This window comes from Myotis lucifugus, unplaced genomic scaffold, assembly GCF_000147115.1.
Source record: "Myotis lucifugus unplaced genomic scaffold, Myoluc2.0 scaffold_5, whole genome shotgun sequence".
Taxonomy (NCBI): domain Eukaryota; kingdom Metazoa; phylum Chordata; class Mammalia; order Chiroptera; family Vespertilionidae; genus Myotis; species Myotis lucifugus.
This window is the reverse complement of record NW_005871053.1, coordinates 7,042,420-7,061,504: the sequence shown is the minus strand read 5'-3', so window position 1 is coordinate 7,061,504 and position 19,085 is coordinate 7,042,420. Positions and strand designations below refer to the sequence as shown.

The following is a 19,085-nucleotide window of genomic DNA, read 5'->3' as shown; positions in this document are numbered from 1 at the left end:
TCCACTCTGAGTTGCATTCTTGAAAATATATTTCCACATGTGCTTTTTTCAGCACTGTGCTACAACCAGTATTAAAGGTTGTTAAAGGAAAGGAAAAAAAAGAAAGAAACAAATGGTCCAACATTTTCCTTCTGGGGAAAGAAAACAAAACCTCTGTTCTGGGTCATTTGATAATGACCAAATTTTCTGTTCCAACTGGATTCCAAATGCCCAAATAGCCCATCTAGCAATATTTTATAAGAACTGGTGTATGGCCTATTTGGGAGAAGGGGGTGTGCAGTGGGAAGAAAGTGGGAAGTAGAGGAAGTCTTACTTTAAAAAGGAAAAAAAAAACCTAATTGAATCTAGAAGTCCACGAAAGTTGGTCTTAGGGTTTTTCCCTGAAGTTTTTATTTTTAAAACAAACCTTAAGGAAGTTTTTCTCAATCCATTAGTTGGAAGCAGAAATTGTAAAAGTACAAAAGTTTTCAGGCCCTCTTTCTTGCCTTGAGAATAGTGGTTTAAAACAATCGCTCTCAAACAACAGGAGAGATATTTTTAAATCATTTTTCTTATGCCTTGCCTGGGAAGGGTTCAAAGCTCATTTTTCTAAAATGTTGACCCGTAGGGATAAGGAGAAAGAGTCAAAGGTAATGACCAGGGTTTATATACTCAAAGGAAACGGGGCTTCGAAAGTTTAAACCCCAAAGCCTGGGGCTCCAAAAAGAAACCCCAGGTTGTAGCTATCAAAAAGTGACAAAAGCAGGGAGGGATAAAGGGTGAGCTTAAAAGAGAGACTCAGAATTGGGGTTATTTTTTTTTTTCAGTGCTTCTGAACACTTTAGTAGGTTTCAGTGGTAATTAAAAATACATTTAGGTGTAGGGGAAAGAAAAGATTTTCTCTGCAGCCATGTTCTTTGGTTCAGTGTCTCCTGAGAGTTGAGGGCAGGTATTCACTGGAGTCCCTAGGCTGAAATTCCACTTCTCTAAAGTATCTTCCAAGCCTTGGTCTTTTGTATTAGACCCTGGGGACAGCTCTTTGTTCCTCTTTGGGGTGAGCCTGGCTCTCAGACTTGCACATGGCAATACTTGAATATCGGCACGTCGGGATATTAAAGATGGATATTCCTGCATTATTCACATCATTGTTTCTATGACAAAAAGCACAGAGTTCATACATAGTCAAGATGTCTTTTTTCTGACACCCTCACGTTGAGAAGCTGAAAAGGTATTTTACTGAAGTTCGGGGCTAAATTACAGAATCAGGTTCATCCAGAGGACAAATTTTCTATTCGATTAGCTGTATTTCAGCCGGGAGGACTGACCTCTAAACCCTTAACCTTTTGGACTCTAACTACCCTTCTCTTCTTTTTTTTCCCCCCTCTGACATGGAGAGTGGTCTTTGGATGTAACAGTTGAAAAGAGCAGTTATCCTTGGACAAGTTGGAAAGTTGCTAAGATTCTTTCTTAAAACCCAGATCTGTGAATACATTTAACGTCTCCTTGGGAGGGGGTAAAAGTATGTTTTCACAACAACCAACTACTATACAGGAGTGGGCAAAAGTAGGTTTACAGTGTAATACAAATAAGTGATACAATAATTAATCAATAATAATACAAGAATAAATTCTATTCCTCATACTTACACCTGTAAACCTACTTTTGCCTACCCCTATATACTGTAGAGATTATTTATAGATTCCCCCTTTCCCAAAAGTTCAGGTTACTTAACCCAGCTTTAGGCCAAATGCCAAAACTACTTAAACACCTTCACCCCTGTCCCAATATAAAGCCAAGAGGAAAGTTTTGATGAAGAAAATCCAAGCTCATTCTCAAACATAGCCCCATTACTTAGGAAAGTAACTTAATCAGAGAAACAACTTCTTTGTTTATAAGTCCTCAGCTCTCCTTCTCAGCTTCCAGGAATTGCCTTTTGAAATGTTAATTTCGCTTGGATGGCCCAGAGGGCAGCCCACGACCCTGAGGTCCTAACTGGACCTCAGCACCCATTTGGGCCCACAGGAGTGGGGCAGGGAAGAAGCAGGACCCCCCCCACCCCCCACCCCAACCACCTAGGGCAGGGAAGGAAATGAGTTTCCATCTGGGAACGTGCTCTAGAGAAAGCTAGATGTAGAAAGGCTCAGTGCCCATTTGCTTTTATTTGTTTCCACTTTGTTCCCCCAAATATGAGCCAGAAGTGTTTGTTTTGGTGGTGTTGTTTTTTAAAGCTGTGTTGGGGTTGTGACTAGGGGGAATGAAGTATTTGCTGAGGACATTGCTCCTCGAACTCCCATCTCACTCTGTCCATTGCAGCCTTTTGTTGGGAGATGACATTGTCAGTCAGCCCATGGTGTTTGTTCACACAAGATGCTTTTTAAATAGAATTGACCAATGTTCTGCTGCCATTGATTAAAGTATTATTTATACTAATTGTTGCCTGTAGTTTTGATGTAATTCATTGATCTATATTTGAAATAAAAGGTATAGCGAAATCTCCCTCCTGTTTGGTGCCTCCACAGAAGCATTCTTCATTAAGTCTTCTGACAGCTAACATTCAATATAAACTTTTTTTTTATTTTCTGAAATGTGCTTGGCATATGAAGGTTAAACTGTGTAAGGCTTAGCAATGCTATCATTACACCCTCCCCCATACATACATACACGCATACTGCCAATTTGGCCACCATATTTTGTGAGCATTGGGAAGTCTGGGGTTGAATTCAGGCTGCTGGGTGGTGGACATCATTTTTGAAAGGAAAATAAGTTACTGGCCTAAAAGGATGCTCCAGGTTGGCTTTCTTCGTGGCCCCAATCAGCCCCAGACCTCTTCAGCCTCTGTTTGTGACAGGGTGGGTGAGAGATCTCCCCACCCCACCCCACCCCCAACTCTAAGAGAGGGTGTATGGTGTTGAGTTCTGGGCCAAGCTGGGACTGACCCCTCTGGCCCCCAATCTTGGGCTCCTTCTACTTTTCTGGTGGGACTCAACCCTAGTGGGGCCTCTAGCACTTGCCCCTCCTTACCCCCAGCGCCCCCTCCGCCTTCCAGACGACAATAAACACTCCCCACGATCCAAGTGGCCTGCGCTATTTTTATCACGAGGGCTTTTTAACGTTTTTGCCTCTCCTAGAAAAGGGGCGAAGACAGCAGTTGCAAAGTAGATGGGGGTGGGGGGACTTGCTTGAGACAGGAAATGAGCAGAATGCGTAAAATCAGACATGTGTCCTTAATATATGGAAGCGCTCGCCCCAGACGCGTGGACATGTGTATTTATAAGTGCGCAGACAGAAGTTTAAATATTCAGGCACATTCTATGATGGTCCTTTGCCTGTCTTCTGGCTAATGGCTCCTCCTGTGCCCACCAATACATCAATAGGGCTGTGTGTTGAGTCGCGGGCTGGGACGAGGAGGAAGCGAGTCCACAGCCGAGCCCGCTGGAGTACAGTACAGTCACTCGGCCCCTCGGCAGGCAGCCGGCGCCTCCCGCCGCCCGCCATGTTGGGGAGCCCTCCCTGCCCCCCACGCCGGGCTGGCGGCCCCGGCTCGCTGGCAGCTGGGGGAGGGCCTTTCATAACCCGGAGAATTTTCAAAGTGCGAGGAAGATGATAAGAATAGATTTCTACAAGTCCCGACCACGTGATTGGCGAAATAATTAATTCAGCGCGTCCCTTAAGAAACACGGAGTCGTCATTAATCTGCCACGCAAAGGGCTCTCTCCGACTTGGAAAGTGCAGGGATCCCAAGAATATCACCCGCCCAGGGGCCCCCCGCGCGGCGCCCCGGCCTCCACCCGGGCCCAGTGGAGGGCGCGGGAGCGCAGCCGGCAGGTAAATATTTTGGCGACTTTTATTTCTTCAGATTTAAATCCTTAATGAATTTAGCTGTCAGGGCCGCTGACAAATAGTTCCCTTTGCTTCTTGATGTGGAACTGCGTGCTGGCGAGTTGTTAGTGGCTTGGATGGTGACCTTTGGTTCAGCAAAGGTTTGCACTTATGAAAAATTACCGAGAGAGAGAGAGAGAGAGAGAGAGAGAGAGAGAGAGAGAGAGAAGGAAATCAGGGCGAGGGTGCTGGGGCTGCAGGGAGACAACAGGGGCTGTAAAGCCCCCCGGGCTGGGGGATGCGCCGGGCGCGCGCGCGGCCGAAGTTGCCCGGTCGCCTGTGTCTACCGGGAACAATAGTCGCTGTCACGGCATCTGCCGCCTATTCTTAAACCGGTGAGAAAAGGCCCCAGCCCTCTTTTCAAGCGAGGGTCGTAAATTTTTCTTCGCGTCATAATAGGAGGCTATAAAATCGAGTTGAAATTTTACCCCAGGCAGGTTTTAACCAACAGATAATGATTTCCGAGTTGATTCTCCCACTGCCCTCCCTCCCCAGCGAGGCTCTGCTGCTTCTGTCATCCCAGCAAGGAGTTTTGCCTTCTTCCCTTTATTTTTGTATTTATAAGTTTGGGGGAAAGATATAAATGAAAGGGGGGGGGTCCTTGCCTCAGATGTGGGAGACCCTGGGTGAGTGGAAATCCGGGGAAGGGGTGCGCAGGAGAGGCCAGGGCAGATGCAAAGGCTGCACCTCCTGCTTGCTCTCATTTCAGCCTTTTCCTTCCACACACCAAGGAGGTTCCCAGACCCACTCCGCTCCCATCCCACCCCCAGCTTGCGGGATATTTGGGCTGTGGGCAGCACACTTTTCTCTTCTAGCTCGAAAATCCCCAAATCCTGCCAGGATGCCCGGGAGGACAGCCTCTTTATTTACCTCCTCCCTCTCCGTGGCTTTGAAGGTAATTTCCTTGAGGAGAGGCTGGCTGCGTCTGGTGGTTGTTTGGGGATTGGGTGTGTTTTGATTTCTTTTTTGGTGTATGTATATTTCCCCCATCAGACAGAGACAAAGTTTCCTCCCTTATGAATTATACATTCAAACAATAACACATTAATTCAATTATTCAAAGATGACAAATGTTTATGTGCTTTGCAAGCGACTCCAGTGCAGATTCCGGGCGCTTTTTCTGAGTTGCTCACTTTTTTATCAATGAGAATTGGCTCCCCTCCCACCCCAACCCCACCCACTCTAACCCACCTCCACAACTCCTGGTAGGCCGGGAGAGGAACTCCCCACCGCCCCCCCAACACACACACAAAAAACCTCCCTAGTCCCGCTGGCAGCCTGGCAGCCAACAGCCTCCCAAGGCCCCGGCTTGGCGGCACCGGCCCGGGCTATTTTATCAGTGTGACAATTGCCCGGGTTGGTGTGATAAATCATCGTAAGTAATTCCTGAAAGGGTGCGAGGCTGTTGGGGGCCGGGCGAGGACTGTAAATCTTTCCGGTTTATTGCTCTATGAACATATGCTCCGATTGAAGAAGGCTTAGATCCTTTCCTGGAGACAAATTCCCCGCAAAGGGGCCCCCTTCTTTGGCTGGAGATTAACACTTGCTTCAGCCGGCTGCGCGCCCCGGTGGAAGGCTAGGGGGCGGGGTCCTCTGGGCGGGGGGGTGGAATGGGGCACCCACGGTCTGGCTCCAAAAGGGGTCCGGAGTGGGCCTCCAGCCAGGCCCGGCCAGGTGAACAAAAGGAGGGGCCGGCTGGCGTGCCTGGGGGCTGGAGCCTCGACCTGCCCTGTGGGACTTTCCCAGGCCTCTGGAATGGGGGTGTGGAGGACCTTACCCCCTTTTTTCCCCGGCTCTTCGGAGACCTTGCAAACGGCGGCGACGGTGCCCATTGCCGCCGAGAAGCAGAGCTGGCCGGAAAGCGAGACTTCAAGAAATGGCTGGAGACGCCGTATGGGGTGGGATTCCGTGGTGTGGGCCAGGCTGGGGGACGGCGAGGGGGCTCGCGGGGAGGCAGGAGCTAGAAGCCAGCCGCAGGCTCCTGGCCAGCGGGGAGCTTAACTCTTCTGACCACAGGCAGAATTGTTACCATACATTTCACCCGACCACCAGAAGAGCGCCGGGAACCTGTCCTGACTTCATATTCCTAAAACCTAAGTGCCCTCCTCTCCCATCTGGCCCGCGCCTTCTCGGAGGCGCCGCAGGAAGCGGGAAGACACGGCCTGACAGTCGCCATTCCTGCGGAATCCGCTGGCCCTGCCCGGATCCGGAGGCGCACAGGTCACGGTAATCGGCAGCTCGGCGCCGTGGCCTGCTTTGGCCGCGCAGGACCTGGGTGGAGAGAGCAAGGTGTAAAGGGGAGACTGCGCCGGATCCCGGCCGGCTGAGTATGCGCCTGTTCTGGCTCAGAAGTGGCAGCTCGTCTGCCGCGTCTGCGAGCAGAGCCAAGGCCCCAACCAGTGGTGATCTGGTGGTTGTGGTGAGGTGACGGGCTGGTCTGTGAGCTAGAGGCTCCTACCTTAAGGCCTCACCCTGCGCTGTGCCACCACGTAATCGCCTCGCCCAGGACAGGGGAGAGCGGTGGGAGCGTGAGAATGCGGGCAACTCGGCGCAGACCATACGGGGAGCCAAGGGAACCCTGAGCATCTAATGCACCACAGCCGCCCTCCGAGAAGTCTCTAAGACAGGCCTCTAAATTTCCATCCCTTCTTGTGGAAGGCCAGCCCAGGGTCAGAGGTCGTGGGAGGAGAGACTCCCAGCGCCCCCAGTCCACTGTCATCAGCCAAGCTGGGACCAGGTCTCTCCCGAGCAGCGAGATGGGTGGGAGCTTTCCTTCAAACTCTAACCCACCCGTGTCTGCCCCAGGGAAGGGGCCCGGATCCCACGCCTCCTGCCCCTCCTCTCAGACCCCAGGCCTGGCTGCGCTCTGGGGCTGGATGGTGTGAAAGTTTCAGCCTCAATCAGTACAATCTTCTCTCCGGGTCACGTGAACAAATATGCTCGCATTTGAAGGCAGCGTCTGTATTTGTGGACTATGAGGGGGTTTCCGGGGCTCTCTCCAAATACAGAAAGGACCATATTCTGAAAGCAAAACAAACCCCCAGCTCTGGGGGGCCTGGGAGGGCTGGGCAGGAACCCAGGAGTGGGTGGAGGCGCGGGTAGCCGCTGCTCTGGGCCTGGGAGCAGACAAGCTGGCAGGAGGACCGATGGGTGCGCAGTGCAAGCGAAGCCAGCTCGGGGACTAAGAACTCGTTCCTCCTGCGTTTATTGGTAGTTGAACCTCAGCCTGGTTCCGTTCTACCGGGAATTCCGTGTGCCTGGGTATATGGCCGCGTCAGCGAGCACGCAAGACCAGGGTTGGGACAGTGTTGTCTGCAGACAAAGGGGGAAGGCTAGCTCTGCCCCCCACTGGCGCCTGCTCTGAGGCCGAGGACACCGGGTTTATGATAAATTGGGATCCAGGTAAGCAATTGCATGACAAAATGAAAATCTTTGGGCACCGGGCTGCTTGCTGCCCTGAACGGGATACTAAATATGATTTATTTTGTGTAATCTGTGATCTTGATTATTGCCAATTGGTGAGGCAGCCCGCGTAGACCTAGATACACTTCTACATATACATCGAGGACGGGTGATTAATCGTAACAAGGCGAGCTTTGTGGGAATGCTCCCCGCCTACCCAAAGGTTAGGAGGACACACTACCTTGACAGACTTGGAGGGTGGCGGTGGTGGCGTGGGGTGGGGGAAAGGAAAGTGGCAGTTTGAAGAGAGGGTCAGTGAAGGGGTTGGGGTTGAAGGAAGTATTTTGGGGGTAAAAGTGCAGTTATGAGAATGGGCTGAAAATGAATAAAAAGAAACTTTTTTTACACTGTCACTGCCAAAGTAAGATGGAGCATCATATTAATTCGGTGTCTTGGGCTGCCCGGTTGGGCGCAGGCAGGTTGATTTATATGTATTTAAAATAAACTCCGTGGCCAGCCAGCTCCCTGCATTGTTCTGGGAGCTAGCTCCACATACAGACGCCTTTATCTCTTGCTCTTGGCTTATTATTTTTCTTGGAAGGTGAAAGTGTCACTCAAGATTATCTCCCCAAATTCAAGAGAACCCCCAAACTACCCAGAAGAGTTTGGGAGGCTCCTCCACATTTCCCTCACTAATCTAAGGCTTTGACTGCAAGAGTGGCAAAGAAAAGGTTTAGGGCTTCTGGGTCCTTCTCCCCAAAGAACCAGGAATGAAAGCTAAATTGTATTTTGACTCCAGCATCCCATCCATCCTTTTGTTTACTATGTCGTGTGGCTGCTGGCTGGGGGAGGACAGGACAATCCATCCAGGGTCTTTCCCAGGGGCCAGAGCCTGAGTAAGCAGCGATCTGAGTCCGAGTGAAGGGCTCCATGCTCCTGGGAAGCCACAGGGGCCAGGTCCCAGACGGGGCTTCTGTAGAAAGGGACCCAGAAAGCAAGCACTCCCTTCATCCAGGTTGTGACTGGACACCAGCGGGAGGGGGACCAACTTGTAGAGGCATTGCCTTGAGAGGAGAGGAGTAAAGTTGTTTTGTCAATTGCCTGTGGTTGGCTCCTTCAGAACTTAAAGTCACTGGACATTTTTCTTCGCTTGCTGCCTTGGAGCTGCGCGCCTGCCAACTTAGTCAGCTGAATCCAATTACGACAAGCAGCATTTCATTTGGCCCCATGGAGCACTCACTTATAACTTCCCGAAAATTTCAATAATCCGCACCCTATTGTAAAGGCTCCCAATCCTAAAGACTTTTCCGTGGTACTGGTGAGGGATGGGGTATAGGGCTGGGCCTGCCTGGGACTAGCTCCTCAATGACAGCTCTCAGATGGAGTTCCCTCCCCCGCTCCCCCAGTTTCTGGCTGTGGAAAGGGTACTTGAGCTGGTGGCCCAGAGCCAGCCGTGTTAAGCCTGCAATTCTGGACAAGCAGGGTCTGAAGTCCGCTGGTGCTGAATGGTGGGTGGTTTGGGGAGAGAGCGCAGGAGAAGGCGGTGGGGGCTCTGGGCTGCCCACCTTTGGCTGCCTTAGGGTCCTCTTTACTTTCCTCAAGCCTCTTGCACCCAGAGAGCAAAGCGCACCCCTGAACGCCCAGGAGCAAACTTACCCTGTTCCTCCGTGGCTGGGAAACAAAATCTAGCTACCTGCATCCGGAGATCGTGGCCGGGGTGGCCTCCCAATTTAGCCCTCCTACTTTTAAAGAACCTTTTTTAAAAAAACAATAAAAAACAAAAAACAATCAAGCAGCAAAAGTTGACGTCTGCCCACGTGAATGTATCCTATAAAGCAGCTTTGGGATTCTCTGGTCCGGTCGGGTCGGTGGGCCCGAGTGCATTGCGCCTCCATCGTGTAGCCCTCTGGCCAGCCCAGCGGAGAGGACCCCCTGGATCCCAGCCGGCTGGGAAGCTGAAGTCCAGGCGTGATGTTAGGATCTCTACCGGGCCGGGATTTCTTCGAGGCGCTTCCGTTGGGTGTTCATTAAGGGTGAGTTATTACCGCGTGAGCCAAAGGTCACTTCAAAGGCTTATGGCTTTGCGCTCTGGTCTTTAGAAGGGCCCGGAATGCTTTGTGTGGGGCTTTCCCAGCGCGGTTTAGTGTTTGCAAACTAGTGAGTCGACAAATTGCACAGGGCAGATGCAAGAGGGGGGATTGTCTCTACTTTCACCTGACGGGGGCAGGTACTTGCTGAATGCCTGGCCGTGGGTGTGCTGCACCGTCTGTTTTGGGGTGAGGGTGGAAGGGGTGTTTGTTTCTTAGTCGGTTTGCAGCCCAGACCAGAAGGGTGGTTGGTACTTACTGGAATAAAATAAACTCGGGGAAAGCATCAACGTATAAACGGAGAAACAGTGTCCAGTACCCTCTTCACTGGAGCTGCTGTGGCAGCTGTTGACTGGGACTCACCCAGGCCCATCTACATATTCACCGTCCTTTTCTGGTGCTGTGTCTGTTGTAGTAGCCTCCCTTCCACTCCAGTTCTGTACAGTCCCCCTCTCTTGCTCTTAGAAGGCGGGCTTGGCCGGGGGGATTGGGAAACCTGGAGCATTTGGAGCTTGGTTGGAGCAGGAGGAGAGGGACTGGTTTCCCTGCACCTCTGACCCACTTGGTACACCCCCTGCCCAAGGGTGTGGTCCTTCCCTCAGGCCCAAATCCCCCTTCTTCCATCCAGCCAAAGATTTCCGTGTTAAAGGCTACTCGCTCGCCAGGAGCCAACCGAGTTTCTTTTCTGCCTGATAGAAGGCACCTGGAATGGCTGCAGGCACCTTTTACAATAGTCACATTGATTATGACACCCTTAAGGGGGGTAAAGCCTCTGGACATGTAGGTGTTTGTAAGAATCAACGGCCACTGAGAGTTTTCCATTTTGTTCCAGATCCACCTGAACAGACTATCAAAAGAAACCCGAAGAGACTACAGAAAGAGTTAGAGACAAAATTTGAGAACACACACACACACACACACTCATATACACAATTGTGGTGAGTGGCATGACTTAAAAAAATAATTTCCACTACATTTCCATCTGTCCGGCAACTCAAAGTAGCCATCTCAGGATTCATACATCAAGACAAAACAAAAGGGTGGCTTTGAAGTGGATCACCTCAGTGTGAACTGCAGCCGGTTACATGATAACCGATCATCGGCCTTCATATTTATGGCGCTTTAATGGGGTGAGCCCAGTGCCTTAAATGCAGGGTGTATTACATACCAAGTTATCTGGGCTAAATAAGAGTGATTTAGAAGGTCCATCCAGGGCTCCCCATAGGTCAGAAGAGGCTCGGGCTGAGAGATCAGGAGAACTTGGGCAGAAAGCTTTGTGGTAAATATATCCCCTCCCCAGCAAACCTGAAAAGGAGTAGCTACAAAATCCCGAAGTAGCAAGGCCCACAGGAAGGAAGAATCATCGCTCAGTTCCAGTGAATTACGGGGATACCCAGCAAGAATCGTGTCTGCCAGAACGAGATCTGTGGGCTCCCGAGGCCCTGGTTTAGGCAAAACAGGGAGAGGAGACGCAACTCGAACCTAGAAAAAATTGAGACTAACAAAAGCAACCAGCACACCATCACCTCCCCCTTCTCTTTCAACTTCACGGACCCACTCTACCCATCCGTGATTTACGACCACTGAGCGCTAGCCACAGCCCAGAGATGGCCGCCCCCTCCCTTCCCAAGCCCCTCGGCCTTTCCTGGGCCGCCGTGGGCCCGCCAGCGCCCGGCCGGCCTCCGCGCGGTCCGGTCCGCGAGGCTCCTGGCGTCCCCGGGCCGCGGCGGGCAGCTGGTCTTCGGCCCCGGAGAGGCTGCGCGCTTCCCCGCCCGCGTCTGGCCGCCCGGCAGAGCTGCTCCAAGAGGCGGCACCGGCCACTTTATATAATCGCCCTGCTCCGGGGCGCGGGCCCGGGAAAAGTGCGGAGTAGGGCATTCTTTTGCTGCGCTTCCTCCTACGCGGAGACTGTTTTCCACTTCTGAAAAGTGCCGGGCCTGGGGAAGTGTTTTTCTTTTCTTTCCTTACTGAAGCGTTTACTGCCGCCGCGCTCGCAGTCATAAATTTTGTTACAAACCACAATGACAGGTGCATTGATATGCACCGTGAGAGCTCCAGCTGCTTAATAACCCCGTCCCCTGGCCGCTGTGAGCGCCTTTTATTTATTCGGTATCATATTAGGTATTGATCTCGGGCAGAATTAAGTGCAGTGAGCAAGTATCTGGATTCAGCTGTTTCGGAGGCGCGGTGGGTGCGGAGGGACAAAGCAGCCCGGCCTGGGGAGCGGTGGTGGGCGCTCAGAGGCTGCTGTCCTTCCCGCTGGGGACCCGGGAGCCCCGCCTGTGGTTGGGCCTCTGGACTAAGTTGGGCAATTCCCTGGGATCTCGAGAAAGGACAAGCCAGACCCCCATTTGGCGCTCCTTTCCCCGGAGGGGCCGAGGATGGCACAGGCAGGGTTCTGGGGAGGCTGTCCGGCCTGGTTCCCTGGTCCTGGGGCTGAAGGGGAGGAGGAGTGAGAGGAAAGGGCAGCTGAGGACTTGGAAGACTGCCCCTCCCCCTACAGGGCTTGTCTTCACCCCAAGGCATTTGGGTCCCGGAGCCCAAATGAGCAGAGATACCAAAGGGCGAGAAAAGAAAGCCTTAAAGAAAAAAAAAAAAGGGGGGGGGGTGATCGAAAAGATGAGCCACTGAACAGTTGACCATTGTCCAAGTGATTTATGACCCATTCCTGCTTTTTAGGTTCAAGCAGAGTTCACAAGGAGCAGGGATTTCTGGAAAGAAATAAGCTTTTTTTTTTTTTTTTAACAGTTTTGTAACAATATTCTCAGGTTCTGTTTTAGGAGGGCACTACATACTTTTTGGTGGTGGTGGTGGGAGGGGTAAGTCCTTCCCATTTATGAGAAGCCTACTGCCCTAGCTTCTGGGGGAAATGGACCTTAGGGTGGCCAATCATCATTGTGTGGGCCTTGAAATTCCTTAATACAATGAAAACAGAGAACAGACTCTGTGGTTACTCATGAAGCTGCCCAGTATTTGCACTTTTGACGTCTGTACACAGAGTGTTTTCTAGGAATATGCCATAAGAGTATATATATAAAGCCATCTGTTTCAAAGACCTGGTCAGTTCTTAAAGAAGCGGTTTAGTACGACTGGTCCACCTAGCAAGATAAACTTGGTCAACGTAGGAGGCAAGAGGGGGATGTTTTGCTTCCACAGTTGTAAGAGGAAGGACAGAAGCAGCAGTGATTCTGGTGGTCTCAGTGTCAAATGTGACCATTTTGACATCCAGAGGGCCCAAAGTTTAAGACTGGAAGCAGGATCCCAGGAAAGTACCAAAACTTAAGGAAACCCAGAGTACCTGGCACTTTTGCCTGGGCGTATACACATGTAAATACTAGTCACAGGATGAGGAGGTAGCTGTCTACTTGGTATTCAGTAACTTTAAGAGTCAGAGGATGATATAGAAAATGAACTGAAAGAAAGATTAAGGCCATCTTTGTTGGATAGATATCCTAATTGCATACATTTAATAAAAATAATAGAAATAATTCCTAAGACAGAACATCCTAGTATTCTATTATCCCATTGAGAAGGGCCTGTCTTTTATCAAGATAAATGGTATATTCACTTATATTTTAAAACAAAAATGGGCAATAATACTACCAAATGAAGGGTATGAATATTTTTTTAAAAATCAGGCTAGCTTTTGGTGAAAGTGGAGGGGAGATGAATGACCAGTGGAGCAATTTTGGTACTAGTAAGTAGGCCACATAAGTTGTCTAGATACATAGATAATATGGTCCATCATGGTGACCATGATGTAAGCCAGGGAGTTGTGGGGTAGGAAAGTTGCCTGAAAGAAGAGACCAGGGAGCTGACCTATGAGTTTCCTTTATGGAGCAGACAAAAGTGGTTGAATGGTATTAGTTATACTTTAACTCCTTAGGAGCCTTTCAGGAGAAGGGGTGGATGGGTGAGAAGGGAAACCCCCATCAAGAGTCAGAAGACACAAAAGGGGTAGAATTTTTCTTAGTTTTCCCCCTCTTCTAATTCTGGGTCCATTCATCATGCCAAAAGAGGCTCTCTCACTGGTTGTGAGTTGGGTGGTGGTGGTAGAATGGATGATCCAGAGCAGAGGTCTATAATAATATCTATACAATAGATGCAGGATAAAAATGATAGTAATAATATAAAGCATGTACTATTCACCTGTGCTCCATGCATTTCAAATTCGAAACCTCTTCACCCATTTTCAGTGGTATCCATTTAAAAGTAGCAGAAAGCCAAGAGTCTAAAAAAAATGTAGATGAAAAAAAAAGAAACATTTTCTAGCCTAAAAATAAGTCTGGGAATCTTTAAGTCCTCTTCTTGGTTTTTATTTCCTAGTGGATTTCACAGTGCTGACCACAGAGCTAACTGGGCTGATTTTCACCCTGTCACCGGAAAGTGGACTATCTGGGTCTTCATGAAGGATGCTGTGATTTTGAAACCAGGTGGGAGAGATACTTTTTTTGAGAGCTCTGTCTGTTATATGGCTTTCTTTTGCCCATCAAAACCCTGAGATGGCTCTGTGGTTGATTGATCCATTCAGTCATTCAACAAGCATTTATTGCACTTACTACATGTGGGGCACTGGGCTAGATATTAGCCATATATATAGTCCCTGCCTACAAGAAGCTCAAAGTCAAATGGGAGAATCAGCTATTAAAATGTATGAGGCCACAAGTGCTTTTCCATGCAGTTTCAAATGCTAAATTGATACTCTTTCAGGAGGAAAGTTGTATCTGAAAAAAAAGAAAAAGAAAGAAAAGCCCCTTCCCTTAGACGTAGCTAAAGAGAAGGAATCATTTCATATGTTTATGAGAAATTCCTTCTTACTTTTCCAAGGGTTCATATAAGTTGAACTTCATAAAATTCCAAATCCCCCACTTTTAAGTGGGTGAGAAGCAGAGAGCCTAAACTAGTACCTCTATATTGGTTGGTCTTGCCAATGACAGAGCTGCTGGGCCTCTCACTTTTCTTCTCTGCAGGTCACCTGGAACCTGGGGCTGCCCCAGCTCTCTCAGGACTTGGCAGACATCGGAGGTGGCAGTGAAGGAGACAGTGGTGGTCAATGTTATTTGAGCAGGGTCAGCAGGCCCTGGAGCTTCCGGAGTGCACGATGCAGAAGGCTGCTTACTATGAAAACCCAGGACTCTTTGGAGGCTATGGCTACAGCAAAGCCACTGACACATATGGCTACAGTGCCCCCCATCAGCCTTTTCCACCCCCTACTGCTGCCAACTCTCTGGACACTGAATACCCAGGTTCTGCCTGCTCCATCCAGAGCTCTGCACCTCTGCGAGCGCCAGCCCACAAGGCGGCTGAACTCAATGGCAGCTGCATGCGGCCTGGCACTGGGAACAGCCAGGGTGGGGGTAGCAGCCAGCCTCCTGGTCTGAACTCAGAGCAGCAGCCACCACAGCCCCCTCCTCCACCACCAACCCTGCCACCTTCTTCGCCCACCAATCCTGGAGGTGGAGTGCCTGCCAAGAAGGTCAAGGGTGGGCCCAATGCTTCTGGCTCTTCAGCCACCATCAGCAAGCAGATCTTCCCTTGGATGAAAGAGTCCCGACAGAACTCCAAGCAGAAGAACAGCTGTACCACTGCAGGTAGCTCTTCGAGGGAGCTTACCCCTGGGCTACATCCCCTCTACACTGACCCCAAGAAGCTAGCTCTCCTAGGAACCAAGAGACTCAGGGCTGGAGGTGCAACCTTGGAGGCCATATGGCTAACCTCCTACTGACACAGAAATGTCCCTTCTTTATAGTGTCCCTGATTGGGGGTTATACCCTTACAGTGACAGGGGCTCCCTTCCATTCCAGGCTGTTGGTGGCATGGTTGGGCAAGTCTCATAGTTATTAATAGACACTCTTTCTATTGACCTAATATCTGCTTTCCTAGGCTGCTGGTCATAATTCAGCTCCTTTTTTCCATCCTTCAAAACTTGGTTAAGGATGTTATGTAGTCCCTATCACATGAATCCCAGTCTCTTAAATTAATAAGAACTAAAGTCTGTGGAGTGCTATGTTTAAGAACATGCTAAGTGCTTTACAAGCATTATCTTATTTAATTTTTCAAAGAACCCTCTGAGGCAGGTATATGATAATATTCCCATTTTATAGGTAAGGAAACTATTAGAGATGATAAGTGACTTGCCCAAGACCATAAAATAACAAAGTGGTGCACTTGAATATAACCAGGGCCTCCAAGGCATAACCAAGGGATCTATTTGGCCCACCTCTGTCCAATTCTCCCCATCCCAGCAAATCTATAATATAGGGAGGAGCATATCCTAGGGCAGGGGTGGGGAACCCTTTTTCTGCTAAGCACCATTTGTATATTTATAACATCATTCTCAAGCCATACAAAATTATCAACTTAAAAATTAGCCTGCTATATTTGGTCAAACATTTAATTAACTCACCCCACATGCCTTGGCAGGGCCAGACCAAATGATTTCGATTTCGTGGGCCTTATACAGCTAGGCCCACAGGCCAGACCCCCCAACCCCCACCCCAAGAGGATATGCTCTGAAACAGGAGTAGCCTCCGGTTGTGTTCCTCTCCCTGGAAAGGGAGACCCTCAAGTAGAGAAGCTCTTCTGCAGGCCCATCAGGGTGTTGGGAAGAAGATGGGCAGGGACAGGAGCTCTGAGGCCTGCTTCCTCTCTCTTCTCAGCTGGTTTGGTTCCTGAAATTGTTTGGCCTTGTGTTCTCTGATGTGTCTTATCTTCAGGGTAGATGAACTTGCTTATCCATTCAGGGCCAGTGTGAAGCCCGGAATGCAGCTAGCTTGTTAGCACACCAGGTCTCTGGTTTGCCTGCTGCTCTCTGGGATTGCTGCTCCTGAGGGAAAAGTATCTTCCAGCCCTAAGCTCCTTCTCCCGCCCCTCCTTCCCAGCTGCCTGAGAAGGCCCTCCCTCCCAGGAGAAATCCATTTGTCTTCCCAGTGAGGGAGTGGACAAGCTGCTGAGAGGTGGCAAGGGTGGTGGAAAACAGTGTTGAGGCTGCTGGTCCTAGCACTGCGATACTAAAAATGCTCCCAGCCTGGTGTTGGGTCCCCTAAAACCTGGGGCAGTATTTTTATGGTTTATCACCTCCCTGCATTTGGGTGCGGCTGGGCTGGAGTGAGGTGCTAAGATCTCCACCCTCAGTCCATGCTTCCTGGGTGCTTTGCCCAAGAGCCAGTCCCTGAGCAAGGCAGGCTGGGGCTGTTCCCTCCCCCACAGCTCTTAGCAGAGGGTAGTGTTCAAAGAAGTCTGGCCCCTCTTTGGCAGAGGGGAGGCCTTACCAGCTGCTACTAGTCTCCCATTAAACTCCTCCAAGGCCTTTGGGACCGGATGATGGACTAGGCTGGCAGGGAGGGGTTGGGCAGAGGGAATCAAACCTCAGACGGCAGATGGGTGTTTCAGGTGCGACTGATTGGTAGGCCAGGGGCAGTGAGTTCCTCCTTAGAATCTCACCTCTCAAACGCCCCTCCCCAATCCAGCCAGGATTAAAGTGGGGGGAAGAGGAGGGAACCAGGGAAGCACTTCTTTGCAGCCCTGGGTGCCCCCACCTCTCCCTCTCAGCGTCACCCCTCTCTCCCTCCCTGCCCAGGAGAGAGCTGCGAGGACAAGAGCCCGCCGGGCCCAGCGTCCAAGCGGGTGCGCACCGCGTACACGAGTGCGCAGCTGGTGGAGTTGGAGAAGGAATTCCACTTCAACCGCTACTTGTGCCGGCCACGCCGCGTGGAGATGGCCAACCTGCTGAACCTCACCGAGCGCCAAATCAAGATCTGGTTCCAGAACCGGCGCATGAAGTACAAGAAGGACCAGAAGGCCAAGGGCATCCTGCACTCGCCAGCGGGCCAGTCCCCGGAGCGCAGCCCGCCGCTCGGGGGCTCGGCGGGCCACGTGGCCTACTCGGGCCAGCTGCCGCCGGTGCCCGGCCTGGCCTACGACGCGCCCTCGCCTCCCGCTTTCGCGAAATCTCAGCCCAACATGTACGGCCTGGCCGCCTACACGGCGCCGCTCAGCAGCTGCCTCCCGCAGCAGAAGCGGTACCCGGCGCCGGAGTTCGAGCCCCACCCCATGGCCAGCAACGGCGGCGGCTTCGCCAGCGCCAACCTGCAGGGAAGCCCCGTGTACGTGGGCGGTAACTTCGTCGACTCCATGGCACCCGCGTCCGGGCCGGTCTTCAACCTGGGCCACCTCTCGCATCCGTCTTCGGCCAGCGTGGACTACAGTTGCGCCGCGCAGATTCCCGGCAACCACCACCACGGACCGTGCGACCCTCATCCCACCTACACAGATCTCTCGGCCCACCACTCCTCTCAGGGACGCCTGCCCGAGGCCCCCAAACTGACGCATCTGTAGCGGCCGCCCACGGCCCGAACTCCTGGCGCAATTACCTCTTTGGCTTTGGTGGCGGGGGTGGCGGGCGGGCCCTGCGGGGCAGCTGGTGACCCTCCCTCGCCCTGTCCTGGTCGCTGCCTCCCCGGTTTCGGGCCAACAGCGGCCCGAAGTGCAGGCGACTGGGCCTCCCTTCCAGGCGCGTCCTCCTTTGGGTGACTCGCCATAAATCAACCGCAAGGATTCTCCTCTGTAAGCCTGACAGTGCCAAATACTGCGGACCCAGGGGCTCTAGTCTGGTAATGATGTCCCGAAGGTAAGTCTGAGATTCGCCGGCAGCGCGCTCGGCAGAAGGACCAGAGCCTGGAGAGCTCTGGGCCTGGCCCGTGGCTAGCCGAGTTGCGGAGACCTTAATTTATATGCTCCTTCCCGTCCTGTAAGGATTGAATCGGACTCAACAATCTGTATTTATTATTTGAAGCGAGTCATTTCGTTTCTCTGATTATTTATCCTCGTCTTAATGTATTTATGTGTATACTTGTAGAATTCTCCAGCCAGCTTAGGAACGCGCTCCCAGGCCTCGGGGGCCACATTTCATCTCTTTAGTCCCTTTGGTCTGAACTAGCTGAGAGAGTAGTTTTGAACAGTTGTAACCGTGGCTGGTGTTTGTAGTTAATGTAAAGGATTAAGACCGCAAATTGTCCTTCATGGGTAGAGTCAGACGACACCCGTTACTCATTTCTCAAACAGCCACAGCCCTCCAACTCGACACAGTTTATTGATTTCAAATTGTCTGGTACTATTTGAACAAATATTTAGAATAAAGAATTTCTCAGTTGGAAGAGTATCTGTGTTAATCACACTCCCTTGCAAGTAGATCACTGCCTTTATTTTCCCCACAATCTCAATGGAAGACCCCCAAATAGGCGGAACCTTCGAAATACGTTTTGTTCATGTATTTGGGATCTAGTGCACACATTGGTTCTGGGATACTTGACTACATCCCAGCTACTGACATGAGGGGGAAGAATCTGAGGATGCAAACCTAGAAATGTTCCAGGCGGGTGATTTGGGTAGAGCTTTGTACTGTGCCTGCTTTGCTGTTTCTACCCGTCTTTCTAGACACAAATCCACTTTTTTTTAGATTGCATTTACATTGGGGAGGCCAGAGCTCACTTTTCTGTGTTAAGTAATAAAAAAGAACTTTGAAAGAAAACTGACAATCAAAAGAAAAGATACATGAGAAGTCGTAAGAAGAACTGAGCTGCGAAAAGGCTAAGGTGCAGGAAGAGAAACGATCATTTGGAGACCGGCACCTAAGCCTTGTCTCTAGGAAGTGCTGTCAGGACTTTTTCCTTTAAAGTGGTTGGCGGTTCATTTCTAAAGGAAACACGCATTCCCCATGATGTAAAGTAATAAAAGTTT

General features: G+C 50.8%; 1 protein-coding gene across 1 annotated transcript; it reads left to right on the top strand.

Moving 5' to 3' along the window:
• Nucleotides 1-13,673: 13,673 nt before the first annotated feature.
• HOXD3 (homeobox D3) lies at nt 13,674-18,497 on the top strand. Its single transcript, XM_014467813.2, has 3 exons — nt 13,674-13,780; nt 14,318-14,938; nt 16,927-18,497. The coding sequence occupies exons 2-3, from the start codon at nt 14,401-14,403 to the stop codon at nt 17,682-17,684; spliced, it is 1,296 nt and encodes a 431-aa protein (XP_014323299.1). The 5' UTR covers nt 13,674-13,780; nt 14,318-14,400; the 3' UTR covers nt 17,685-18,497.
• The last annotated feature ends 588 nt before the right edge of the window (nt 18,498-19,085 follow it).

Coding starts and splice junctions, on each gene's coding strand:
- HOXD3 (XM_014467813.2), top strand. CDS start 14,401: ATGTTATTTGAGCAGGGTCAGCAGGCCCTGGAGCTTCCGGAGTGCACG. Junction 14,939..16,926: donor GAACAGCTGTACCACTGCAG/GTAGCTCTTCGA, acceptor CTCCCTGCCCAG/GAGAGAGCTGCGAGGACAAG.